Source organism: Lepidochelys olivacea (assembly GCF_965140295.1).
Source record: "Lepidochelys olivacea isolate rLepOli2 genome assembly, chromosome: 8".
NCBI classification, from domain to species: Eukaryota; Metazoa; Chordata; order Testudines; family Cheloniidae; genus Lepidochelys; species Lepidochelys olivacea.
This window is the reverse complement of record NC_140418.1, coordinates 38,432,571-38,454,676: the sequence shown is the minus strand read 5'-3', so window position 1 is coordinate 38,454,676 and position 22,106 is coordinate 38,432,571. Positions and strand designations below refer to the sequence as shown.

General features: G+C 41.8%; 1 protein-coding gene and 1 pseudogene across 2 annotated transcripts in view; both read right to left on the bottom strand.

Annotated features, from left to right (window-relative positions):
- LOC311524676 (protocadherin gamma-B1-like) overlaps nucleotides 1-10,083 on the bottom strand; it is a 41,458-nt gene extending 31,375 nt beyond the window's left edge. The window contains exon 1 of the mRNA XM_084636034.1: nucleotides 7,835-10,083. Coding sequence (XP_084492160.1) covers nucleotides 7,835-9,967 — 2,133 coding nt within the window. The 5' untranslated portion in view covers nucleotides 9,968-10,083. The remainder of the gene's footprint in view (nucleotides 1-7,834) is intronic.
- Nucleotides 10,084-14,652: 4,569 nt separating this feature from the next.
- LOC311524679 (protocadherin gamma-A7 pseudogene) lies at nucleotides 14,653-17,229 on the bottom strand (annotated as a pseudogene). Its single transcript has one exon. The product of its transcript is annotated as a protocadherin gamma-A7 pseudogene (transcript).
- Between the last annotated feature and the right edge of the window lie 4,877 nt (nucleotides 17,230-22,106).

Here is a 22,106-nt window from a genome sequence, read left to right as displayed (position 1 = left end):
CAGATGTTTTCAGGGAACTATCCATCATGATTCCAAGATCTCTTCCTTGAGCAAATTTAGACCCCATCATTTTGTATGTATAATCTGGATTATCTTTTTCCATTTACATTACTTTGTATTTATCAGCATTGAAGTTTATCTACCATTTTGTTGCCCAGTCACCTAGTCTTGTGAGATCCCTCTGTAACTCTTCACAGTCAGCCCTGGACTTAACTATCTTGAGTAATTTTATATTGTCTGCAAACATTGGCATCCTACTGTTTATCCCTTTTCCAATTCATTTATGAATATGTTGAACAGCACTGGTCCCAGTACATATCCTTGGGGGATCCTTCTATTTAATTCTCTCCACTGTGAAAATTGATCACTTATTCCTATGCTTTGTTTCCTATCTTTTAACCAATAACTGATCCAGGAGAGGACCTTCACTTTTACCCCATGACTGCTGACTTTGCTTAAGAGTCTTTGGTGAGGGACCTTGACAAAGGCTTTCTGAAAGTCCAAGTACACTATATCCACTGGATCACACTTATCCATATGCTTGCTGACATCCTCAAGAATTCTAATAGATTGGTGAGATATGATTTTCCCTTACAAAAGCCATGTTGACTCTTCCCCAAGAGTCATGTTCATCTGTGTGTCTGATAATTCTGTTTTTTAACTAGTGTATTAACCAATTTGTCTGGTACTGAAGTTAGGCTTAGCAGCCTGCAATTGCCGGGATCACCTCTAGTGCCTTTTAAAAAAATTGTTCTTACATTAGCTATCTTCCAGTCACCTGGCACACAGGCTAATTTAAGGGATAAATTACATTCCACAGTTAGTAGTTCTGCAATTTCATATTGGAGTTCCTTCCGACTTCTTGGGTGAATATGGTCTGGTCTTGGTGACTTATTAACATTTAGTTAATCAATCTGTTCCAAAACCTCCTGTACTGACACCTCAGTCTGGGACGGTTCCCCAGATGTATCACCTAAAAACAAAAGTGTGGGACTCTCCCTCTCATTCTCTGCAATTAAGATTAATGCAAAGAATTCAATTAGCTTCTCCACAGTGGCCTTGTTTTATGCTCTTTTAGCACTTTGATCGTCCAATGGCCACACTGATTGTTTGGCAGCCTTCCTGCTTCTGACTGACTTAATTTTTTTGAATTTTTTTGCTATTAGTTGTGTCTTTTTCTAGTTGCTCTTTAAACTTTTTTTTGCCTGACTAATTATATTTTTACATTCGACTTGCCAGAATTTATGCTCCTTTCTATTTTCTCAGTAGGATTAGACTTCCAATTTTTAAAGGGTGCCTTTTTGTCGCTAACAGCTTCCTCTTCTCTGGTCTTTAACCATGGTGGTATTTTGTTGGTCCTCCAGTTGTTGTTGTTTTTTTTTGAGGGGGGAGTGGGTATACATTTAGTTTGAGCCTCTATTACAGTGTTTATAAATATTTTCCATGCTTCTTCCAGACATTTCACCCTTCTGGCGGTTCCTTTTCATTTCTGTTTAACTAGCTTCCTCTTTTGAAGTTATATGCTAATGTTGTGCGTTTCTTTGTTATTTTCCATCCTACAAGGATGTTAAATATAATTAAGTAATGGTTGCTATTACCAAGCGATTCACCTCTGGGACCAGATTTTGTACTACACTTAGACTAAATCAAGAATTGCCTTTCCCTTTGTGGGTTCCCGGACTATCTGCTCCAAGAATCAGTCACTGATGTTGTCTACAAATTTTATCTTTGCATCCCTTACTGAAGTGACTTGTACACAGGGGTTTTTGTGGCCTCTGTAATCTCCCATATAAATGGTAGTTTTAAAAATTGAGGGTAACATACTGAGTCCTACCTCGGGAAACTACGCAGACTTTGCAGAATCAGAGCTCCTTTATACCCAATCTCACATCCTTTGTGATATTCCCCAAGAAAGAGTCTTTCTGCATTTCCTCGGGAATGGAATAGAGAATCTGCCCAGAAACTACCTTCCGAATTGCAATAATTATAAATCAAAGAAGGGCGGGCACTTCTTTTGCTGTACCGGCGCTTCTGTGCTTCTTCCACTTCCATAACTCTTTAATTGTATTCGGATTACTGATAGTTAATACTTCTAATAACATTTTTTTCTGAAGAACAGAACTGTTCCAAAAATAACCTTTAATCGGTAAATGACTGAGTTATTTGGTGATGTTCCTCTGTGTATCCAGATTCGGTAAGTGTGAGTCTTATCCCTCTATTTGGATGTGCTATGTAACAGAGAAGCGGAGCTGGCTGTATCTCTCAGTGCATTTCTCTTCCTGGCTGGTGAACAGGGGCTCTCAGGGTCTCTACCAATAATTGCACCAACCCAGATAAAACATTAACTAGCTAGTGAGAGACATGGGGTTTCCCCAGTGTAGATATGCCTGGGATATTCTTATGTTCTGCATTTTAAAAATAAGAACACCATAATCAATATACATAAACACACATGGAGATATGGAAATGAACAGTTCGTTAACATCCATAGTAAATTTATATATATCCCAATGGCTTGAGTTCATTTTTATAATTGTAAGAGACATCCCAAGTAGGCTTAGTCTTGCGAGAGGCATTTCATCACGTGTGCTCATCTAATGAGCGAAGTATTCTGCATCAGCAGAGTTCACTAAAAGTGAAACCTTTGCAGCGGGTTTCTCTGAACCTTACCCAATGCTGAGATAACTAGGTTCATATTCTGTGGCCTGCGTGCCATGCTAAAATGGCTGGGTAGGGGTGAGGAAGGTGTTGATTTGAGAACTGACTGATTTCTGTTTCTTTATAAACTATTACCTTTTCTCTTTTCTCTCCCTTTCGCCCAATAAACTTCTCCCCTCAGTGCCTTGCACTAGAAACTCTCACTGTTTCTACCCACACTGGTTCTTTGACTCGTTAGAGAACTGTATATATTGTGTACAGACAGTTCTCACAGGCAGGGTGACACCATAGAATCATAGAATATCAGGGTTGGAAGGGACCCCAGAAGGTCATCTAGTCCAACCCCCTGCTCAAAGCAGGACCAATTCCCAGTTAAATCATCCCAGCCAGGGCTTTGTCAAGCCTGACCTTAAAAACCTCTAAGGAAGGAGATTCTACCACCTCCCTAGGTAACGCATTCCAGTGTTTCACCACCCTCTTAGTGAAAAAGTTTTTCCTAATATCCAATCTAAACCTCCCCCACTGCAACTTGAGACCATTACTCCTCGTTCTGTCATCTGCTACCATTGAGAACAGTCTAGAGCCATCCTCTTTGGAACCCCCTTTCAGGTAGTTGAAAGCAGCTATCAAATCCCCCCTCATTCTTCTCTTCTGCAGGCTAAACAATCCCAGCTCCCTCAGCCTCTCCTCATAACTCATGTGTTCCAGTCCCCTAATCATTTTTGTTGCCCTTCGCTGGACTCTCTCCAATTTATCCACATCCTTCTTGAAGTGTGGGGCCCAAAACTGGACACAGTACTCCAGTTGAGGCCTCACCAATGTCGAATAGAGGGGAACGATCACGTCCCTCGATCTGCTCGCTATGCCCCTACTTATACATCCCAAAATGCCATTGGCCTTCTTGGCAACAAGGGCACACTGCTGACTCATATCCAGCTTCTCGTCCACTGTCACCCCTAGGTCCTTTTCCGCAGAACTGCTGCCTAGCCATTCGGTCCCTAGTCTGTAGCTGTGCATTGGGTTCTTCCGTCCTAAGTGCAGGACCCTGCACTTATCCTTATTGAACGTCATCAGATTCCTTTTGGCCCAATCTTCCAATTGGTCTAGGTCCTTCTGTATCCTATCCCTCCCCTCCAGCGTATCTACCACTCCTCCCAGTTTAGTATCATCCGCAAATTTGCTGAGAGTGCAATCCACACCATCCTCCAGATCATTTATGAAGATATTGAATAAAACCGGCCCCAGGACCGACCCTTGGGGCACTCCACTTGATACCGGCTGCCAACTAGACATGGAGCCATTGATCACTACCCGTTGAGCCCGACAATCTAGCCAGCTTTCTACCCACCTTATAGTGCATTCATCCAGCCCATACTTCCTTAACTTGCTGACAAGAATACTATGGGAGACCGTGTCAAAAGCTTTGCTAAAGTCAAGAAACAATACATCCACTGCTTTCCCTTCATCCACAGAACCAGTAATCTCATCGTAAAAGGCGATTAGATTAGTCAGGCATGACCTTCCCTTGGTGAATCCATGCTGGCTGTTCCTGATCACTTTCCTCTCATGCAAGTGCTTCAGGATTGATTCTTTGAGGACCTGCTCCATGATTTTTCCAGGGACTGAGGTGAGGCTGACTGGCCTGTAGTTCCCAGGATCTTCCTTCTTCCCTTTTTTAAAGATTGGCACTACATTAGCCTTTTTCCAGTCATCCGGGACTTCCCCCGTTCGCCACGAGTTTTCAAAGATAATGGCCAGTGGCTCTGCAATCACAGCCGCCAATTCCTTCAGCACTCTCGGATGCAACTCGTCCGGCCCCATGGACTTGTGCACGTCCAGCTTTTCTAAATAGTCCCTAACCGCCTCTATCTCCACAGAGGGCTGGCCGTCTCTTCCGCATTTTGTGATGCCCAGCGCAGCAGTCTGGGAGCTGACCTTGTTAGTGAAAACAGAGGCAAAAAAAGCATTGAGTACATTAGCTTTTTCCACATCCTCTGTCACTAGGTTGCCTCCCTCATTCAGTAAGGGGCCCACACATTCCTTGGCTTTCTTCTTGTTGCCAACATACCTGAAGAAACCCTTCTTGTTACTCTTGACATCTCTGGCTAGCTGCAGCTCCAGGTGCGATTTGGCCCTCCTGATAACATTCCTACATGCCCGAGCAATATTTTTATACTCTTCCCTGGTCATATGTCCAACCTTCCACTTCTTGTAAGCTTCTTTTTTATGTTTAAGATCCGCTAGGATTTCACCATTAAGCCAAGCTGGTCGCCTGCCATATTTACTATTCTTTCGACTCATCGGGATGGTTTGTCCCTGTAACCTCAACAGGGATTCCTTGAAATACAGCCAGCTCTCCTGGACTCCTTTCCCCTTCAAGTTAGTCCTCCAGGGGATCCTGGCCATCCATTCCCTGAGGGAGTCGAAGTCTGCTTTCCTGAAGTCCAGGGTCCGTATCCTGCTGCTTACCTTTCTTCCCTGCGTCAGGATCCTGAACTCAACCAACTCATGGTCACTGCCTCCCAGATTCCCATCCACTTTTGCTTCCCCCACTAATTCTACCCGGTTTGTGAGCAGCAGGTCAAGAAAAGCGCCCCCCCTAGTTGGCTCCTCTAGCACTTGCGCCAGGAAATTGTCCCCTACGCTTTCCAAAAACTTCCTGGATTGTCTATGCACCGCTGTATTGCTCTCCCAGCAGATATCAGGAAAATTAAAGTCACCCATGAGAATCAGGGCATGCGATCTAGTAGCTTCCGTGAGCTGCCGGAAGAAAGCCTCATCCACCTCATCCCCCTGGTCCGGTGGTCTATAGCAGACTCCCACCACTACATCACTCTTGTTGCACACACTTCTAAACTTAATCCAGAGACACTCAGGTTTTTCTGCAGTTTCGTACCGGAGCTCTGAGCAGTCATATTGCTCCCTTACATACAGTGCTACTCCCCCACCTTTTCTGCCCTGCCTGTCCTTCCTGAACAGTTTATAACCATCCATGACAGTACTCCAGTCATGTGAGTTATCCCACCAAGTCTCTGTTATTCCGATCACGTCATAGTTCCTTGACATCACCAGGACCTCCAGTTCTCCCTGCTTGTTTCCAAGGCTTTGTGCATTTGTATATAAGCACTTGAGATAACCTGTTGATCGCCCCTCATTGCCAGAATGAGGCAGGAGCCCTCCCCTCACAGACATTCCTGCCTGTGCTTCCTCCCGGTATCCCGCTTTCCCACTTACCTCAGGGCTTTGGTCTCCTTCCCCCGGTGAACCTAGTTTAAAGCCCTCCTCACTAGGTTAGCCAGCCTGCTGGCAAAGATGCTCTTCCCTCTCTTTGTAAGATGGAGCCCGTCTCTGCCCAGCACTCCTCCTTCATGGAACACCATCCCATGGTCAAAGAAACCAAAGCCTTCTCTCCGACACCACCTGCGTAGCCATTCGTTGACTTCCACGATTCGACGCTCCCTACCTAGGCCTTTTCCTTCCACGGGGAGGATGGACGAGAACACCACTTGCGCCTCCAACTCCTTTATCCTTCTTCCTAGAGCCACATAGTCCGCAGTGATCCACCAATTGTGCACATATCTTCTTGAATGCCCAGGAGTGCTTTGACACCACTCACTGATTGCAGGAGATCAAGTTGCCATTAAACATATCACTTCACATACTAGGTCAACAGCACCTTGACCGATCATCGTGCACATTGGTTAGTGACACCTAATAAAATAGACTGTAGGTACCTCTGAGTTGTGTTTCGTGGCTTTACTGGAGTTGACTGACTGAGAAGATTGCCTTAGAAGCTGTAACCAGACACTCATTTTGATTTCTGAACCCCACAATAAGAAGGATTCATCCTGACTGGTGGGTTGGTGAAAGGGGGTGGAGAGAATTATGGCTCCCACGAAGACAATCCTGGTGAGAGATATACTGGAATCACTCCGGTCACTTAAATCGAGAAAGTAGTCCGTGCTGTGAATATAACATGTTAAGATCTTCTGCTCTGCTCAGAATTGTGTGAATATGGTGTGTAAACCTCTCAGACAGTAGAAATTTTGTCTCTCCAGAAATGCTTCCTGAGACCAAACAGGTACTTTAGAGGCTTGTGATCTGGAAAGAGACAGGTCACATTTCTACCTACAATATTCAGTCTGATTATACCCAACAGTTTCATGAATTACTATCAAAGGGGAAAACAAACCAACTTTGGTGAAATAAGAGATTCTTGTAGTCCTGCAACATTTTTGATCTCTTCTACACAGGTTCTAATTCACACCGAGGGTTTCGCAAGGGAGAATGCCACCGGTGAAACCACGTCTGGATAAAAGTGCTTATAAATGTATGCATACACCAGCTGGGATGCAGTTCATTCCGGCAAATGAGAATGGCTTTGGTAACTTAATGGATCAATCCACTCAAATGGTGGGAAAGCAGCAGTCCTCTGACAGAGAGAAGGAGAAAACCCCTGCGCCAGAGTCCTCACAGAATGGCCATGGATACCTCTGCACTCCTACAAACAATAAAATTGATGCGACACCTAATGAGTATTTATCCAGATGGTAAATATATTGGGAACACAGAAAGTGGAGCGTGGGGGAAAATCTACCAATTGAAAACTAATAAAATTAAGAGGAAAAGATGTGCCACTATTTGAATCCCTTGGAAAGTCTGATCCAATGTGAGCTAGTAACACTGGGAGTGTACACGTTAGGGCGAACTACAAGACACTGTATCAAGTTTCGAGAGGATTCCTTTGCTCTTTTTGCTAACCCTACTACCCATATGCAGCCACAAACAGAAATAACAATCCCATGAGAAACAAATTCACAACGTCTTTCCCATTACTTTGAATTATTTCTCTTACCCATATTTACATAACTCTGTGCCTCTTTGTACCATAAAGACCTCTACAGTTGATGAATGTAAAGGATGATGAGAAAAAAGCTGATAAAGTAAAACAAAATTTCTTAACTAGTATTTTCAACAGGAATTTAAAATTCATATAAACAAAATATATGATACACCTCATAGTAAAACTGAATTATAAAAAGCTAATTATTCCACAGCGTACACTACCCTACTTCCTCCCTAAATCGTCCTTACAAATAGAAAAGTGTTTTGTTTTTTAAAATTAACCAGATTATACTGTGGCAAAAAATTTTAACACATCGGTGCACAAACTCACCGGACGAATGTTGTCCTTCTCAGACGTTGGATCATTATTTTTCTTAAATATCATCACAGAATTCTCAACAGAAAGGGTGGTGTCTCCCACACTTCTATGACGACTGAGATTTAGAAAGTTAGAGTAATTTCTTCCGAAATCTGCGGCTAAACACAGATTATAGCTATATGGTAAAGTCCCATCGCAGTAGTTTGGTGGGAATCCAGGACGCGCCTTGGAATAATGATCACAACCGAAACATTGCAAAACTGGGAGATTCTTTGATCTTCGCAATTTCATCACAATAGCCAGTGTAACTGTCAGAAGGAACAAAAACGAGATGAAGGCTAAAGCCAACACCAAGCAGAACTGTAAATCAGACTGAGATGCCGAGTCACCCGATTGGTCGCTCATTTCCGGAAGAGCCTCTTGGAAGTTCTCGGCAAACACCAGGTTGAGAGTCACTGTGGCTGACAGAGGCGGCTGCCCGTTGTCCTTCACCAGGGTGACCAGCCTGTGCTTCACAGCGTCTCTGTCCGCAAAGGCGCGGGCTGTCCGGATCTCCCCGCTCTGCAGCCCAATGCTGAAGAGCGACGGGTCAGTGGCCTGGAGCACGTGGTAGGAGAGCCAGGCATTGTGTCCTGAGTCAGCATCCACCGCCACCACCTTTGTCACCAGATAACCTGCCTCGGAGGAGCGAGGGACCATCTCGAATAAGGCGGAGTCATCGGCTCCGAGGGAAGGGTACAGGATGCGAGGGGCGTTATCATTCTGATCCACAATAAACACCCTGACGGTGACATTGCTGCTGAGAGGCGGGGACCCGCCGTCTTGGGCCTTCACCTGCATCTCAAACTCCCGAAATTGCTCGTGGTCGAAGGAGCGCTGCGCATAGACCGCTCCGGTCTGGGAGTTAATGGAGATGTAGGAGGAGAGAGGCAGCTTCTCTAGGTTGCTGCTCAGGATAGAATAAGTGACTCGGGCGTTCAGGTCCAGATCCTGGTCTGAGGCTTTTACACTGAAAATAGAGGCCCCCGAGGGATTGTTCTCTGGCACATAGGCGGTGTAGGAAGATTTCGCAAAGACAGGAGCGTTGTCATTGATATCCGAGATTTGTAAGAGGATGGTTTTCTGGGTGTAGAGTGGGGGAGAGCCTTTGTCTGTGGCGGTGATTGTGATATTGTACTCCGGGGTCCTTTCCCTGTCCAGGGTGCTGTCTGTGAGGAGTTTGTAGTAATTTTTAGAAGACGAGATTATTTTAAAAGGAGATTCCTCTTTAATGCGACAGTTGATCTTGCCATTTTCTCCAGCATCCTTATCGTATGCATTCATCAGAGCTATCACTGTCCCAGGCAGAGAATCTTCGGGAATGGGACTGGACATAGAAGTAAGTGTCAGCTGGGGGGAATTGTCATTTTCATCTGTAATATCGACTTCAATTTTGCTATGACCAACCAGTCCTCCTCCATCTTTGGCTTCCACACTAAGTACATAACTATTTGCCTCTTCATAATCAATAACACCTCTGGTTGTAATGCTTCCGTTTCCGGGATCCAGTGAGAATAGTTTACGAACACTGTCTGGTATGTTGCTGAAAGAATATGTGATTTTTGCATTGAAACCTTCATCCATATCGGTGGCTTTCACTTGAAGCACTAACGAGCCCTGTGGTAGATTTTCCCGCAGTCCGATTTTGTACACTTTTTCAGTGAATGTGGGAGGATTGTCATTGGCGTCAGTAACATTAATCCTAATCTGAACTGTTCCAGTTCTCACTGGATCTCCCCCATCCACAGCTGTCAGGATCAAGAGGTGGGAACTTTGCTTTTCACGATCTAAAAGTTTTTCCAATTCTAACTCGGGGTATTTATTCCCGTCCTTGTTCTCTTTCACTGCCAAGATGAAATACTGGTTGTAACTGAACTCGTAACTCTGTAGCGAATTACTCCCAACATCCGAATCCAGAGCATTTCCTAGGGGGAATGTTGCTCCTACCAAGGTGGACTCACTTATTTCTAAATCAACAGAATTTTTTCCGAAGCCGGGTGCATTATCATTTATATCCTTGATTGCCACGTTCACATGAAAAATATTTAATGGGTTTTCAACCACGGCTTCTAAATTTAGGACACAAAGCAATGTTTTCACACACATTTCCTCTCGGTCTATTCTGTCGTTTACATATAAATTACCATTTTCTGTACTGACTCTAAAATACTGTTTTTTTGCCGTAGAGACAACTCGCAATTTCCTGTGTTGCAGTTCTTTGGCATTCAGCCCCAGATCTTTAGCAAGATTCCCCACAAGAGACCCCTTTCCCATTTCTTCAGGAATTGAATAATAGACCTGCTCTGAGACCGCACCGCAGAACAAAAAGAATAACAAGGGGAACAGTACTTGCCATCTGAATCTGCAAGGTTTCTCTCTGCACAGTAATTCCATCCTGATCAGCGCTGCTCTGCTGAATTTCTAATCGGATGTATTCTGAAGAGAATCCAGTATTGTATTTTGTATATTTTCGTGAGAACCAAAATTCCGCATTAATGAGGAGTACTGAAAATCAAATTATCTTTCTGTTTTCATATCAACTTCCAGAGGGATGATTTCTCCGTTAAGCAATACCGTCTGAAATTTCTGCAGGCTGTATCTCTTCTCCGATCTGAGCTCTGTGACTGAGAAATCACACTGCAGGAAGCTCCAAATGATCTTCAGCAGCAGCTCTGTCATGGCACTGGCCAACAGCGGCACTCTGAGTCTCTGCCGTAGAATTGCAGCTAGACTGATCTAATCAAAAAGTTCCTGTACAGAAGAAAAATGTCTTTCTCCGTGTACATTTAAAATGTAAAATATTTTAAAACTTTAGTCAAATGAATCTTTCCATTCTGTGGTAAAATAATGTCTTACTCAGAAGCCATACAAATGTTGTAAAGAGGTGGCTTAAAAGTGTACTTCACGTCTTTAATTTGAGGTTTATCTATGTTTCTGTGTCCTTTATAGTATAGCTATTTATGTATTCTAGAATTATGTGGGAAAGTGTTACAGTAAAGTAATGGAAGAGAAAAAGAGAGAGAGATTTCTATCAGATCAGACCATAGCCCCTATCAATTCTCCATTTCTCCATTCTACCAGATCCTAGGTGTGACAGAGCTTTTTTTATTAACATCAGTATAATGAGGCACAGGGGGGAAAGTGTAATCAGTCCTATTACGGTACCACTTTTTTGTAAATCCTTTCCCATGAGTAAGATTGAAACCAATCGCAATTTACTAACAAAAAGTAAAAGTTGTGGTAGCTCTGATGGTACCAGGATACTAGCGAGACAAGGTGTCAACGTTCCTTCCCCACTTTGAACTCTAGGGTACAGATGTAGGGACCTGCATGAAAGACCCCCTAAGCTTATTCTTACCAGCTTAGGTTAAAAACTTCCTCAAGGTACAAACTTTGCCTTGTCCTTGAACCCTATGCTGCCACCACCAAGCATTTTAAACAAAGAACATGGAAAGATCCCGCTTGGAGACATCTTCCCACCAAAATATCCCCCCACGCCCAACACCCCCTTTCCTGGGGAAGGCTTGATAAGAATCCTCACCAATTTGTACAGGTGAAAACAGACCCAAACCCTTGGATCTTAAGAACAATGAAAAATCAATCAGGTTCTTAAAAGAAGAATTTTAATTAAAGAAAAGGTAAAAGAATCACCTCTGTAAAATCAGGATGGTAAATACCTTACAGGGTAATCAGATTCAAAACACAGAGAATCCCCCTAGGCAAAATCTTAAGTTACAAAAGACACAAAAACAGGAATATACATTCCATCCAGCACATCTTATTTTACCAGCCATTAAACAAAAGGAAATCTAACCCTAGCTAGATTACTTATAGATTACTTACTAACTTTACAGGAGTTGTAAGGCTGCATTCCTGATCTGTTCCTGACAAAAGCATCACACAGACAGACCAAACCCTTTGCCCCCCCCCCCATCCAGATTTGAAATAATCTTGTCCCCTCATTGGCCATTTTGGGTCAGGTGCCAGCAGGGGTTACCTTAGCTTCTTAACCCTTTACAGGTGAAAGGGTTTTGCCCCTGGCCAGGAAAGGGTTTATAGCACTGTACACAGAAAGGTGGTTACCCTTCCCTTTATATTTATGACACAAGGTGAGTGAGGTAATATCTTTTGTTGAACCAACTTCTGTTGGTAAGACAGGCAAACATTAGCGCTTACACAGAGCTCTTCTTTGGTCTAATAAAATATATTACCTCACCTACTTTGTTTCTTTAACAGAAAGAAAGGCATAATCCTAAATGTACCCAAGCAAGAAAAATATAATGCAATCTTTAATGTATAAATCAAAATAGGATATCATTTCTGATCCAAAGTAGAGACTGCAAAGATTTTCACCAAGCCAATTCACATCCTTTTTAGTTCCTAAGCACAATTTCAAATATTTTCTTAAAATTCAGGGATAATTCACAACAATTTCAAAATTTCAGCATTAAACAGTAGGAAATTCACATTCATCCTAAAACTGCCAATAGTCTTGCAGACCTGTGCTAAAAGTTGTCTCCACTTGAGACTCTGTCCTCCAAAATCTCTTGCAAATTTTTGTCTTTCCACTCAATTACTTCTATCCTATGTCTGTGTTTGCAAAGTGTAAGGATTATTATCATCATCATTATTATCCTATGTATCGGTAGTAAAAATAGTGGTGGTAGTAAAGAGTGACATGCATTTTACAGAGCAAATAAAAGATAGTCGGTTCCATGGAGTTCTAACAATTTAAGCATAGACAACTGAGCATTAGCACACCTAACTTTTAGGCACCTAGAAAATCAGTGGGATTCAGGAAGTCTGAGTTTGATGCCTAACTCCCTCTACAATGAATGGTGAGAGATAGGCACCTCAGAATGGGATTCACAAAAGCCAGCATGCAGGTGGCTCCTAGCCTAAAATAGCCAATGGGAAATGCCAAGAGGAGGAGATAGGCCTTAAATCACTGTTTCCTCCCTCTGCTTGGGATTCTTAGCTGTGAACCCTCTGGAGTTAGGGGCCTTTACCACAGCAAGAACCTGTGTGAAGGGGAAGGAAGAGAGAACGAGGAGAAGAACCTGAACATCTCTCATAACTTCTATCCCAGTGATTAGGGTAGTCAGCTGGGATACCGGAGATGCCCACGTCAAGTCTAGTGGAGGGGTAGAAGGGATTTGAATTGAGATCTACTACCTTTCAGGTAAGTGCCCTAGCCATTGAGCATAGGACATTTAGATGTGGGTCTCCCTCAGTCTCTCCTGGTGAAACTGTGCCACTGTGGGTAAATAATTTTAAAAAGTCATTGGAACAAGGGGACTAGCTCCTGGGTCTTCCACTTCACAGATGAGTGCTTTAACCACTAGGCTACAGAGCCATTTGCATGTTTGCTCTGGCCCAGCAATTCTTTTATTATTTAATCCACAGTGGAACAGCTCCAACAAGGGAGACTGAGGGAGCTCCATATCAGAATGTCCTACAGCCAGTGGCTAAGGCACTCAGCACAGAGGTAGCACATCCTAATACAAATCTTTTCTCCCTATCAGCCAGAGGGGGGACTTGAACCAGGGATCTCCCCCATCCTAGGTGAGTACTTCAACTACTGGGCTTAAAGCATTCAGGGTAGTCCTCCCCCCATGTGTGTAAGCTTTTATGTGAGAGCCTGGTCTGGTAGGTGCTCTCCGAGCCTCCCTGCCGAACTGCGCCCTGCAGGCAAGTTAAGCAGAAGAATGCCTATCTTTTCCCATTGCTCTGAGGCTTAGGCGTCCAGACATCTCTTGTGGGGCTGAAGTGTGCATAGTTAGAAGCAGAAGTATAGGCACCTGGGGAGATTTTACTGAAAACATTTAGATGCCCAACAATTTTAAGCACCTACGAGGTTCGGGGGCAGTTGAGTGGGGGCTTTGTGAATCCCAAAGTAGCCTGATTCTAGGATTTAGGCAACTAGAGTGGAAGTTAGGTGCCTAAATCATTTTGTGAATCTAGCCCCTAATCCGTAAGACTCTCAAGCCCAATTCAGCACCATACCTAAGGGTGAATACTTGAAGCATCTGAACATACTGAACAGTAGGCACATGTTTGCATACCTTTCTGAGTCACCTCACAGCCTTACATCAGAGCCCATCTCCTCATCTATGACCCAAAGGATAATTAGGGAGAAGTTTCCAGAAGTTAGGGGCAAAGCAATTTCTGTGCTAGGTAAGAAACTGTGGAAGACACTACAAGGAGAGATCAGAAACACTCTTAGTTTTACTTTTCTATTCCAGAAATCAGGAAAGCACCTGTTAATTTTATATTGATGGGATTTAAGAATGTGTTCAAAGTTAATCAGGTGACTAAATTCTCTCTCGAAATGGGGCCCTAGATTATGGTTTAAATCAAAGATTTTTGCAAATGCATACCTACAATAACAGGAAAATGATGATGAGGAAGGAAAGAAATGTATACAATAGGATGTCAAGAGCAGACTCATTCTAAGAAAATTAATTAATACATTAACTAATTAATTGATTGTTTTTTCTTACGAATTAGAAAGAGAGAGATTGAGAAAGATTGTTCAATGAAAAAATGATTCAATGACTTATGTCCGATTACATTTTTAAATCTAAAAATTAATGCTTGACACAACTTCCTAGAACGCCAGCGGTATTCTGGGAAGCACACGCACAGAATCACAGTTGAGATTTAGGCGCACAAACATGTAGGGTTTTTTTAGTACATTGAAAGCTAAAATTTCAACGGAAATCAACATTAAAAACAAAGCCATGAAACCTACCTGGCTGATGAATTGACCTTCTTTATTAATATTTGAATCTTCTGCAATTAAAAGAGGCCCTGATTTCTCAGAAGGATGCTGACCTATCAGAGTATTTGAACAACTTCCACTAGGAAATTTCCACCGACTTTTTGTGGAGTCCGTGGTTAGAGAAACCTCATGTGAGTAGGAGTGAAGAAAAGCTCTGACTCCATCGATCCCCACAAACTGCGAGACGGGAACTCCACTGAAAGTCACACTGGAGGAGTCAAACAGCTGCGAGTTTCGCCACCTGCGGAGCCTCAGGGCCAGTAACACTAGGATAAAGGTAAAGAACAAGCAGGAAACGGAAGCCACAGCGATCACCAAATACAAGGTGAGGCTGGACTGGGGGTCTGCAGGAGCTGAGAAGCTGCTTAAATCGGAGAGAATTTCGGGGATGCTGTCAGCCACCACCACCGTGACAGTGGCCGTGGCAGAGAGAGGGGGCTGCCCGTTGTCCTTCACCAAAACCACCAGACTTTGCTTGAGCGCATCTTTGTCTACAAAGGAGCGCGCTGTCCTGATCTCACCGCTGTGGAGTCCCACAGAGAAGAGCCCCGGCTCTGTAGCCTTCAGCAGCTGGTAGGAGAGCCAGGCGTTCTGCCCGGAGTCTGCATCCACCGCCACCACCTTAGTGACCAGGTAACCCGGCTCGGAGGAGCGAGGGGCCAACTCCACTCCCGTGGAGCCATCGGTGGGAAAGGAGGGGTGTAAGATGTGCGGGCTGTTGTCATTCTGATCCAGTATAAAGAGAGTGACGGAGACATTACTGCTGAGAGGTGGGGAACCCCCATCCTGAGCCTGCACTTGGAACCGAATCTCCCGGAACTGTTCGTAATCGAAGGAGCGCAGAGCGTAGAGAGCCCCACTCTCGGAGTTAATGGAGATGAAGGAGGAGAGAGGAGTTCCTTGAATTTGACCTTCAGTAACAGAATAGGTCACTCTGGCGTTCTCTTCCCAATCAGCATCGTTTGCCTTTAATGTGAAAATGGGAGCCCCTTTAGGATTATTCTCTGTGATGTAAGAGGCGTAGGTTGTTTGGCTGAAAATGGGCGGGTTGTCGTTTTTGTCTAATATCTTCAGTAAGAGGAAGGTGGTTGTAGCGATGGGAGGAGTGCCTCGATCGGTGGCTGTGATAGTTATATTGTAATCAGAGATCTGCTCCCTGTCCGGGACTCTGGTAGTCTCCAAACTGTAATAATTATCAAATGACTTCTGTAATCGAAATGGGAGATTATCTGGGATAGAGCATGTGATCTCACCATTGACGCCGGAATCTCTGTCTTGTACATTTATAAGGGCAATTACAGTTTCAGGAAGAGAGTCTTCAATTATTTCTTTGCGAAGAGATGTTACAGTAATCTGCGGGGCATTATCATTTGCATCAATGACCCTTAACAAGATTTTGGCTCGAGACGATAATCCACTCCCGTCCTGAGCTTGTACTTCCATTTCATATATTTCAGAGTCCTCGAAGTCCAGATTCCCTACAACTGATATTTCTCCCGTCCCAGAATTCAACTGGAATATATGGGCAGCTTTGTCTTCTATTTTTCTAAATGAGTATATTACCTCTGAATTAATTCCTTCATCTTGGTCAGTGGCGTTTACTGTAAGCACCAGGAAACCGACAGGGACATTTTCCATAATAGCCACTTTATAGACAGACTGGCTGAAAACTGGCGCATTGTCATTTACATCCATAACAACAACTCTGATTTTCACAGTGCCAGATTTGACTGGATCTCCGCCGTCTGCAGCTGTAAGGATTAACTGATGAATTTTCTCTTCTTCCCTGTCCAATAATTTTTCAAGAACCAGCTCTGCGTATTTGCCACCATCAATTCCCGTTTGCACATCCAGAGAGAAGTGTTTATTTTTACTAATTTGGTAGCTTTGGAGGGAATTGAGTCCCTTATCTGGATCCCGAGCCTCCGGCAAAAGAAAATGCTCCCCCTTTCCCGTGGTTTCAGTTATTTTTAACTCCAGTTCCTCCACTGGGAAACTCGGCGCATTATCATTAATATCCGTTATTTCGACTTCAACCGCAAAAAGCTTCACTTTATCCTGAACAAGAATCTCAAAATTTAATAAACACTTCTCTATCCGGCCACAGATCTGTTCTCTGTCTATTCTTTCGCTAATATATAAATGTCCATTGTTCAAACTGAGAGCAAAATATTGCTTCATGCCTCTGGAAATTATCCTGACTCCGCGGTCTGAGAGCTCCTTTATATCCAGTCCCAGATCCTTTGCTGTATCCCCCACGAAAGAGCCTTTCTGCATTTCTTCAGGAATTGAATAACGAATCTGTCCAGAAATTGTACCCCAGACTGTCACAATTATGAATAAGAGCGGGACTCGTATTTTGCAATCCCAGCTCCTTTCTTTATCCGCCATTTCCAAATCACCGGGATATTTTCCGATCCTATTGATTATATATGTTTCCCCAGATATATTGGGATGGTTCGGAAGCTACAAGCACAAAGTCCAAATCAGTCCAAATCAGCAAAGAACTAGAAGCACTCACCTTTCTTCCTCTTTTCCAGCCAAACGCAATCAGTGTGGATCTGATCTATGTGCTGTGCTTTGTAACAGCGGGGCTGGACTGGCTGGATCTCTCATTGCAGTTCTCTGTCTTATTGGGCGAACAGCGGCGCTCAGAGTCTCAATCAATAACTGCACCAACTCAGATGCTACATTAACTTAATCTTTAGTCTCACTGTGTGTCCTCATTTGCACTACAGTTTTAAAGGTATCATACTCGGGAGCTCCAAGTGACAGACTTGAGAGGTTCCAAAAAGTGAACAGTGAAAAATTAAAAGCCTCAGCTCAGGGGGCTAGACTAGATGACCCCTTGCAGCCCTACACTTTTATGATTCTATGATTGTTTGAAAGCAGAAGATGGAAAACGTGCACTCCGCAGAGATAATTCTTTTTATTTCCCCGATTCAAGAATTAACTCAAAAGTCTTCATTTGAAAAAAAAAGTGTGCGTGTGTGCGTGTGTATGTTTTCATTCTGATTTAATTTAAGGCAGCTTTATACTCATGTTACTCCATTGACTGCTGGTGTAGTAAATGAGATCAGATATAGGCTCAGAATTTCTGCTGCCCTCTTTCTATGTGGCAATGAACTATCATAATGCTTTATTAACTATAACATTGTGTTTCTTCTACAGTACTGATGAAAACCAATCAACCAATAATCTGAGGAAATAATTTGCGTGGGAGATTGTGGAAAGTGAGTAACACTTACTTTCTCTTAAAGGGGAATATTGTTTTGTGAGCAAAGTATATATACAATTATATTTATAAAATATTATTTCGAAGTTTAATCATATTAAGTTATATTAAATACATTTTAGCTGTTTGTCTGCAAATGTAGACTTATGCTTTCATCTCCACAGAACATTGGAGACACAGTGGATATTTTATAACAATAATTTAAAGTTATGTGGGTTGTTACAGAACTGCTATTCTGGACATAAATATGTTAAATCATTTTTTCCGATTATCGTTTTTCTAAAGTGTCTTTACCTTACACATATTTTGAGTTTTATAAATATATTATTTGATAGTTTAGATGATCATTTTAATTAATTTTACATATAGAAAATTAGACAAGGTCAGGTTTATTTCTATTAACTCATTTCAAGTGTACCGTTGTGACAGTTACATTATAATCCGAGACCTGCTCCCTGTTCAGGGCTTTGTCCGTCACCAAACTGTCATAATTTTCAAATTACTTCGGTAACCAAATAGGAGATTGTCTGAGACAAAGCACGTGACCTCACCAATCTCTCTCAGTTGCTCTCATATTTTTAATAGAGATATTACTCTCTCCAAAGAAGAATCGTCGGCGATTAAACAAGAGAAACGTGATCTTGTTTTTATGAAGATTTATGAAGCCTTGGTGATTTACCATATGAATACGATATCTCTATTTAATGTTCATCCATATAAGTGGTGCTTGCTCTGACCAACAGGGAACCATTGCGCTCATTTTCAGAAGCATTAATTTTGTAGAAAGATTTATTTTTAAGAGGGATCCTTTGCTTCCAGCAAAGTAAGGCGGATATTTGCAGAGCCAGACCTGACTGGAAGAATACTTTGAGAATAGACTATTTTTCCTTTAACCGGACTTTATTCAAGTACCGTTTCTAAATATTTTGCATGATCTGCTCTGTTTTTCACACCTGACGTGAAATGTTCATTATTGCTGGATGAATAGCCAGTAAGAGAGTTAACTCCTACCAGCCCAGCAGAATAAACTGTACTCATGGGCTGTAATTTTGTTTTTATTTTAAAATTATATAATAGATGGGGAAACTGTCATTAATATGTTATAAAAACTCCAAGGGCATAAAGTCTCATTTTATTCTGCACAAGCACTTCACAGTTGAACAGGCGCTTCGGTATTCTACCACAGAACTGCTCTCGGTCTACTCCTCCTGTGATACATATATGACCAAAACAAAATATCTAGTTTACGGTCTGGAGAAAACACGACCCCTGGGATTCATAATTCCCATTTATTCTCGGCCGATTCTTTGCAATATTTTCTACAAAAGAGAGAAAGGCGTTTCTCCGAGAATAGAATAGTGGAAATGCCATTCCCGGCTCCCATGGAACTCCCAGATATTCCTACTCATATTTTCTTTACATTTGCTTTATATAGAGCGCTGTGCATAGGAATTATTCAGAAATCACAAATACTTAATTTAAAGCAGTGATGGGCTCAGTTCTTCCATCTAAGTTGTCTTTCTATAAAGGTACTTGCCGAGGAAAGGATGATGAATCTCTCTCTGCCTTTCTTTCTCTGATAAAGCATTCAGTGTCAACCAATAACTGCACATACTTGGAGTATTTGCGAAAGATTCTGAGGCTTTCTGCGTGTGCTAATAATTTTCCTTTCACTCTGTATGCCTTACTTATATACCCAAATGCCCATTGACACATGCACTGAAATCAAAATGAAATAATTATGTTTGAAATGTAGAATATATCTTAATGGAAATGAAGGAAAAATATTTTCATGATTTCAGGATGAAGTTTAGAGTCTCAGATTCTTTAATGAAACAAAATGATTTCTCCTAGAGAATTAGGAAACAATACAAAATAATAGAAAATCGTTATGAATGTTCACTCGAAATTCAGCACTCAAAATATTTTTTCTATTCCTCCTTAAGAGATACAGTTTTTTTATGGAAAAGAAAAACACAAACAAGTTATTTTCAACGCTGAGGAATACCAAGTTTGAGCGCGATGTTGTATATCCACCCACTTTCTAATAAATCCTAACTTTCATCAGTATGTGAGAATAAACATGATATCTTTTATCATTTGGAAAGATAGAAATGGAAAATCTTTCCTTCAGGATAAACAGTTATTTTGTTAAAGGTGTTCATATAATATATAATACATCATGATGTAAACTGGAACCACACTTCTAATGTACAATCATTTTTGATTAGGTAACGACTTGCCCTAATGTCCTTGCATCAGTCTACAAACGGAAAGAAAGTTTTTCTCTGAAATCTTTGAAGTCTGGTGAATTGCTTCAGAATGCTTAGTTTGTATAAAATGGAGATTATTACTCTATCCCCAGCATGCCTGAATGACAAGATATGGTGCAAAATCTGATTCTGAGGCAAATCTTCTCAAATAACAAAAGAAAATAAAAAAACAGAAATCTGACACTTTTTGAATATTTCCCCTTAATTCCAGGGGCACAGAGTATTGCTCCATACCTGCTGAACTCCGTGGCACAGCAAAAGTCAGAATGGCTCCCGGAAAAGAGTATGTGGCCAGAAAGCATACGCCTGTGCTCTATGTTCTATCTAATTGCCTCTGAATGAAATAGATGTGAGAGAGTTAAATCCCACCATGTGCAACTCTGTGGTTATTATAGTGGACGTAAATATATACAAATGCTGGTATTATGCACTCTGTCTCTTAACATTATGTAGAGAAACCTGTTTCTGCAGTAGTTATGTATACCCGACAACTCTGGAATGGGGATTCCATTGCAGCAGGTGTGGCTAGAAAGGGAGTATGGTTACAGTCAAGTCAAAAACTGAGAGGTGTTGTGCAAGTTTCCTTTGAGGATAGGTATTGAAAGATCAGATATGGAGTGATTGCTTTGTGAAAAGTGTTCCTGAACCTGTGTTTGCCTTTTAACAACAATAGTGCAAAGAAGTAACAAATTAACAGAAGATGGATTATATACTTAGTGGACACATGACCATCTAAAAGACCTTCTAAAACTGGCAGAATAGTGGACTCAAGACCCAATGCATCAACCAGTCAATCTTCAAGGGATCCAATGTCACAGCATTATATTCAGTTCCATACATCCGAAAGTAAACAGCAAGTACACTTTAAAAGCACATTATCAATGTGACATCATATAATAAATGAATCTTCAATAACATATGTAAACGATACCTTATTTCTTTAGTAAAACATAAGTAAAAACTTAAAAAAGCATCAAAAAGCAGAGTCCAAAATATTTTTAGTACTAGTAGCTTAGTGGTTTCATTCAGAATCAGGGCCCCATTGGAGCTGATCACTATGCAAACATACAAGTAGAGAGGTTTCAGAGTAACAGCCGTGTTAGTCTGTATTCGCAAAAAGAAAAGGAGTACTTGTGGCACCTTAGAGACTAACCAATTTATTAGAGCATAAGCTTTCGTGAGCTACAGCTCACTTCCTCAGATGCATATCATGGAAACTGCAGCAGGCTTTATATATACACAGAGAATATGAAACAATACCTCCTCCCACCCCACTGTCCTGCTGGTAATAGCTTATCTAAAGTGATCATCAGGTGGGCCATTTCCAGCACAAATCCAGGTTTTCTCACCCTCCACCCCCCCACACAAATTCACTCTCCTGCTGGTGATAGCCCAAGTAGAGAAGATCCCTACCCCAAAGAGCTCTCTCCAACATTAAAAATAGCAAGAAAAAGCAACCGGTTATACAAACAACTTAGCATTTCCTTGAGTGAAATAACACCCTATACAGATGCTATGAAAGAAGGAAGAGGTTAAGAAATTGAAGAAAAACTAAAACACTTCTTTTCATAATGACCTCACTGGACTAGCTCCTAAAACAACAATGCAGATAAAGCTCCCAACTACACTCAGAGTTATTCATTCATTAACAACAAGTTTAAAGGACTACCGTAGAGATCACTGACAAGGGTTTGGAGTTATTCGCTAAAGTACAGACAAAAATGGGTGTGGGAAACCAATTTTATGGGTATTTTAATATAACCATTATTTCATAAGAATTTTAACTTGCACATTTAACCAGTAATTCACAAATCCTCTCTGCAACACTTGTCAAATAAGAGAACTAATAAATATATTAAACGTTCTTTTCCTAGGAGTATGGTAATATTCACCACTTAATCACGGTGTTCATTTTAAAAGAAAAAAAATTTAGTTTTATTTTACTAAAACTTT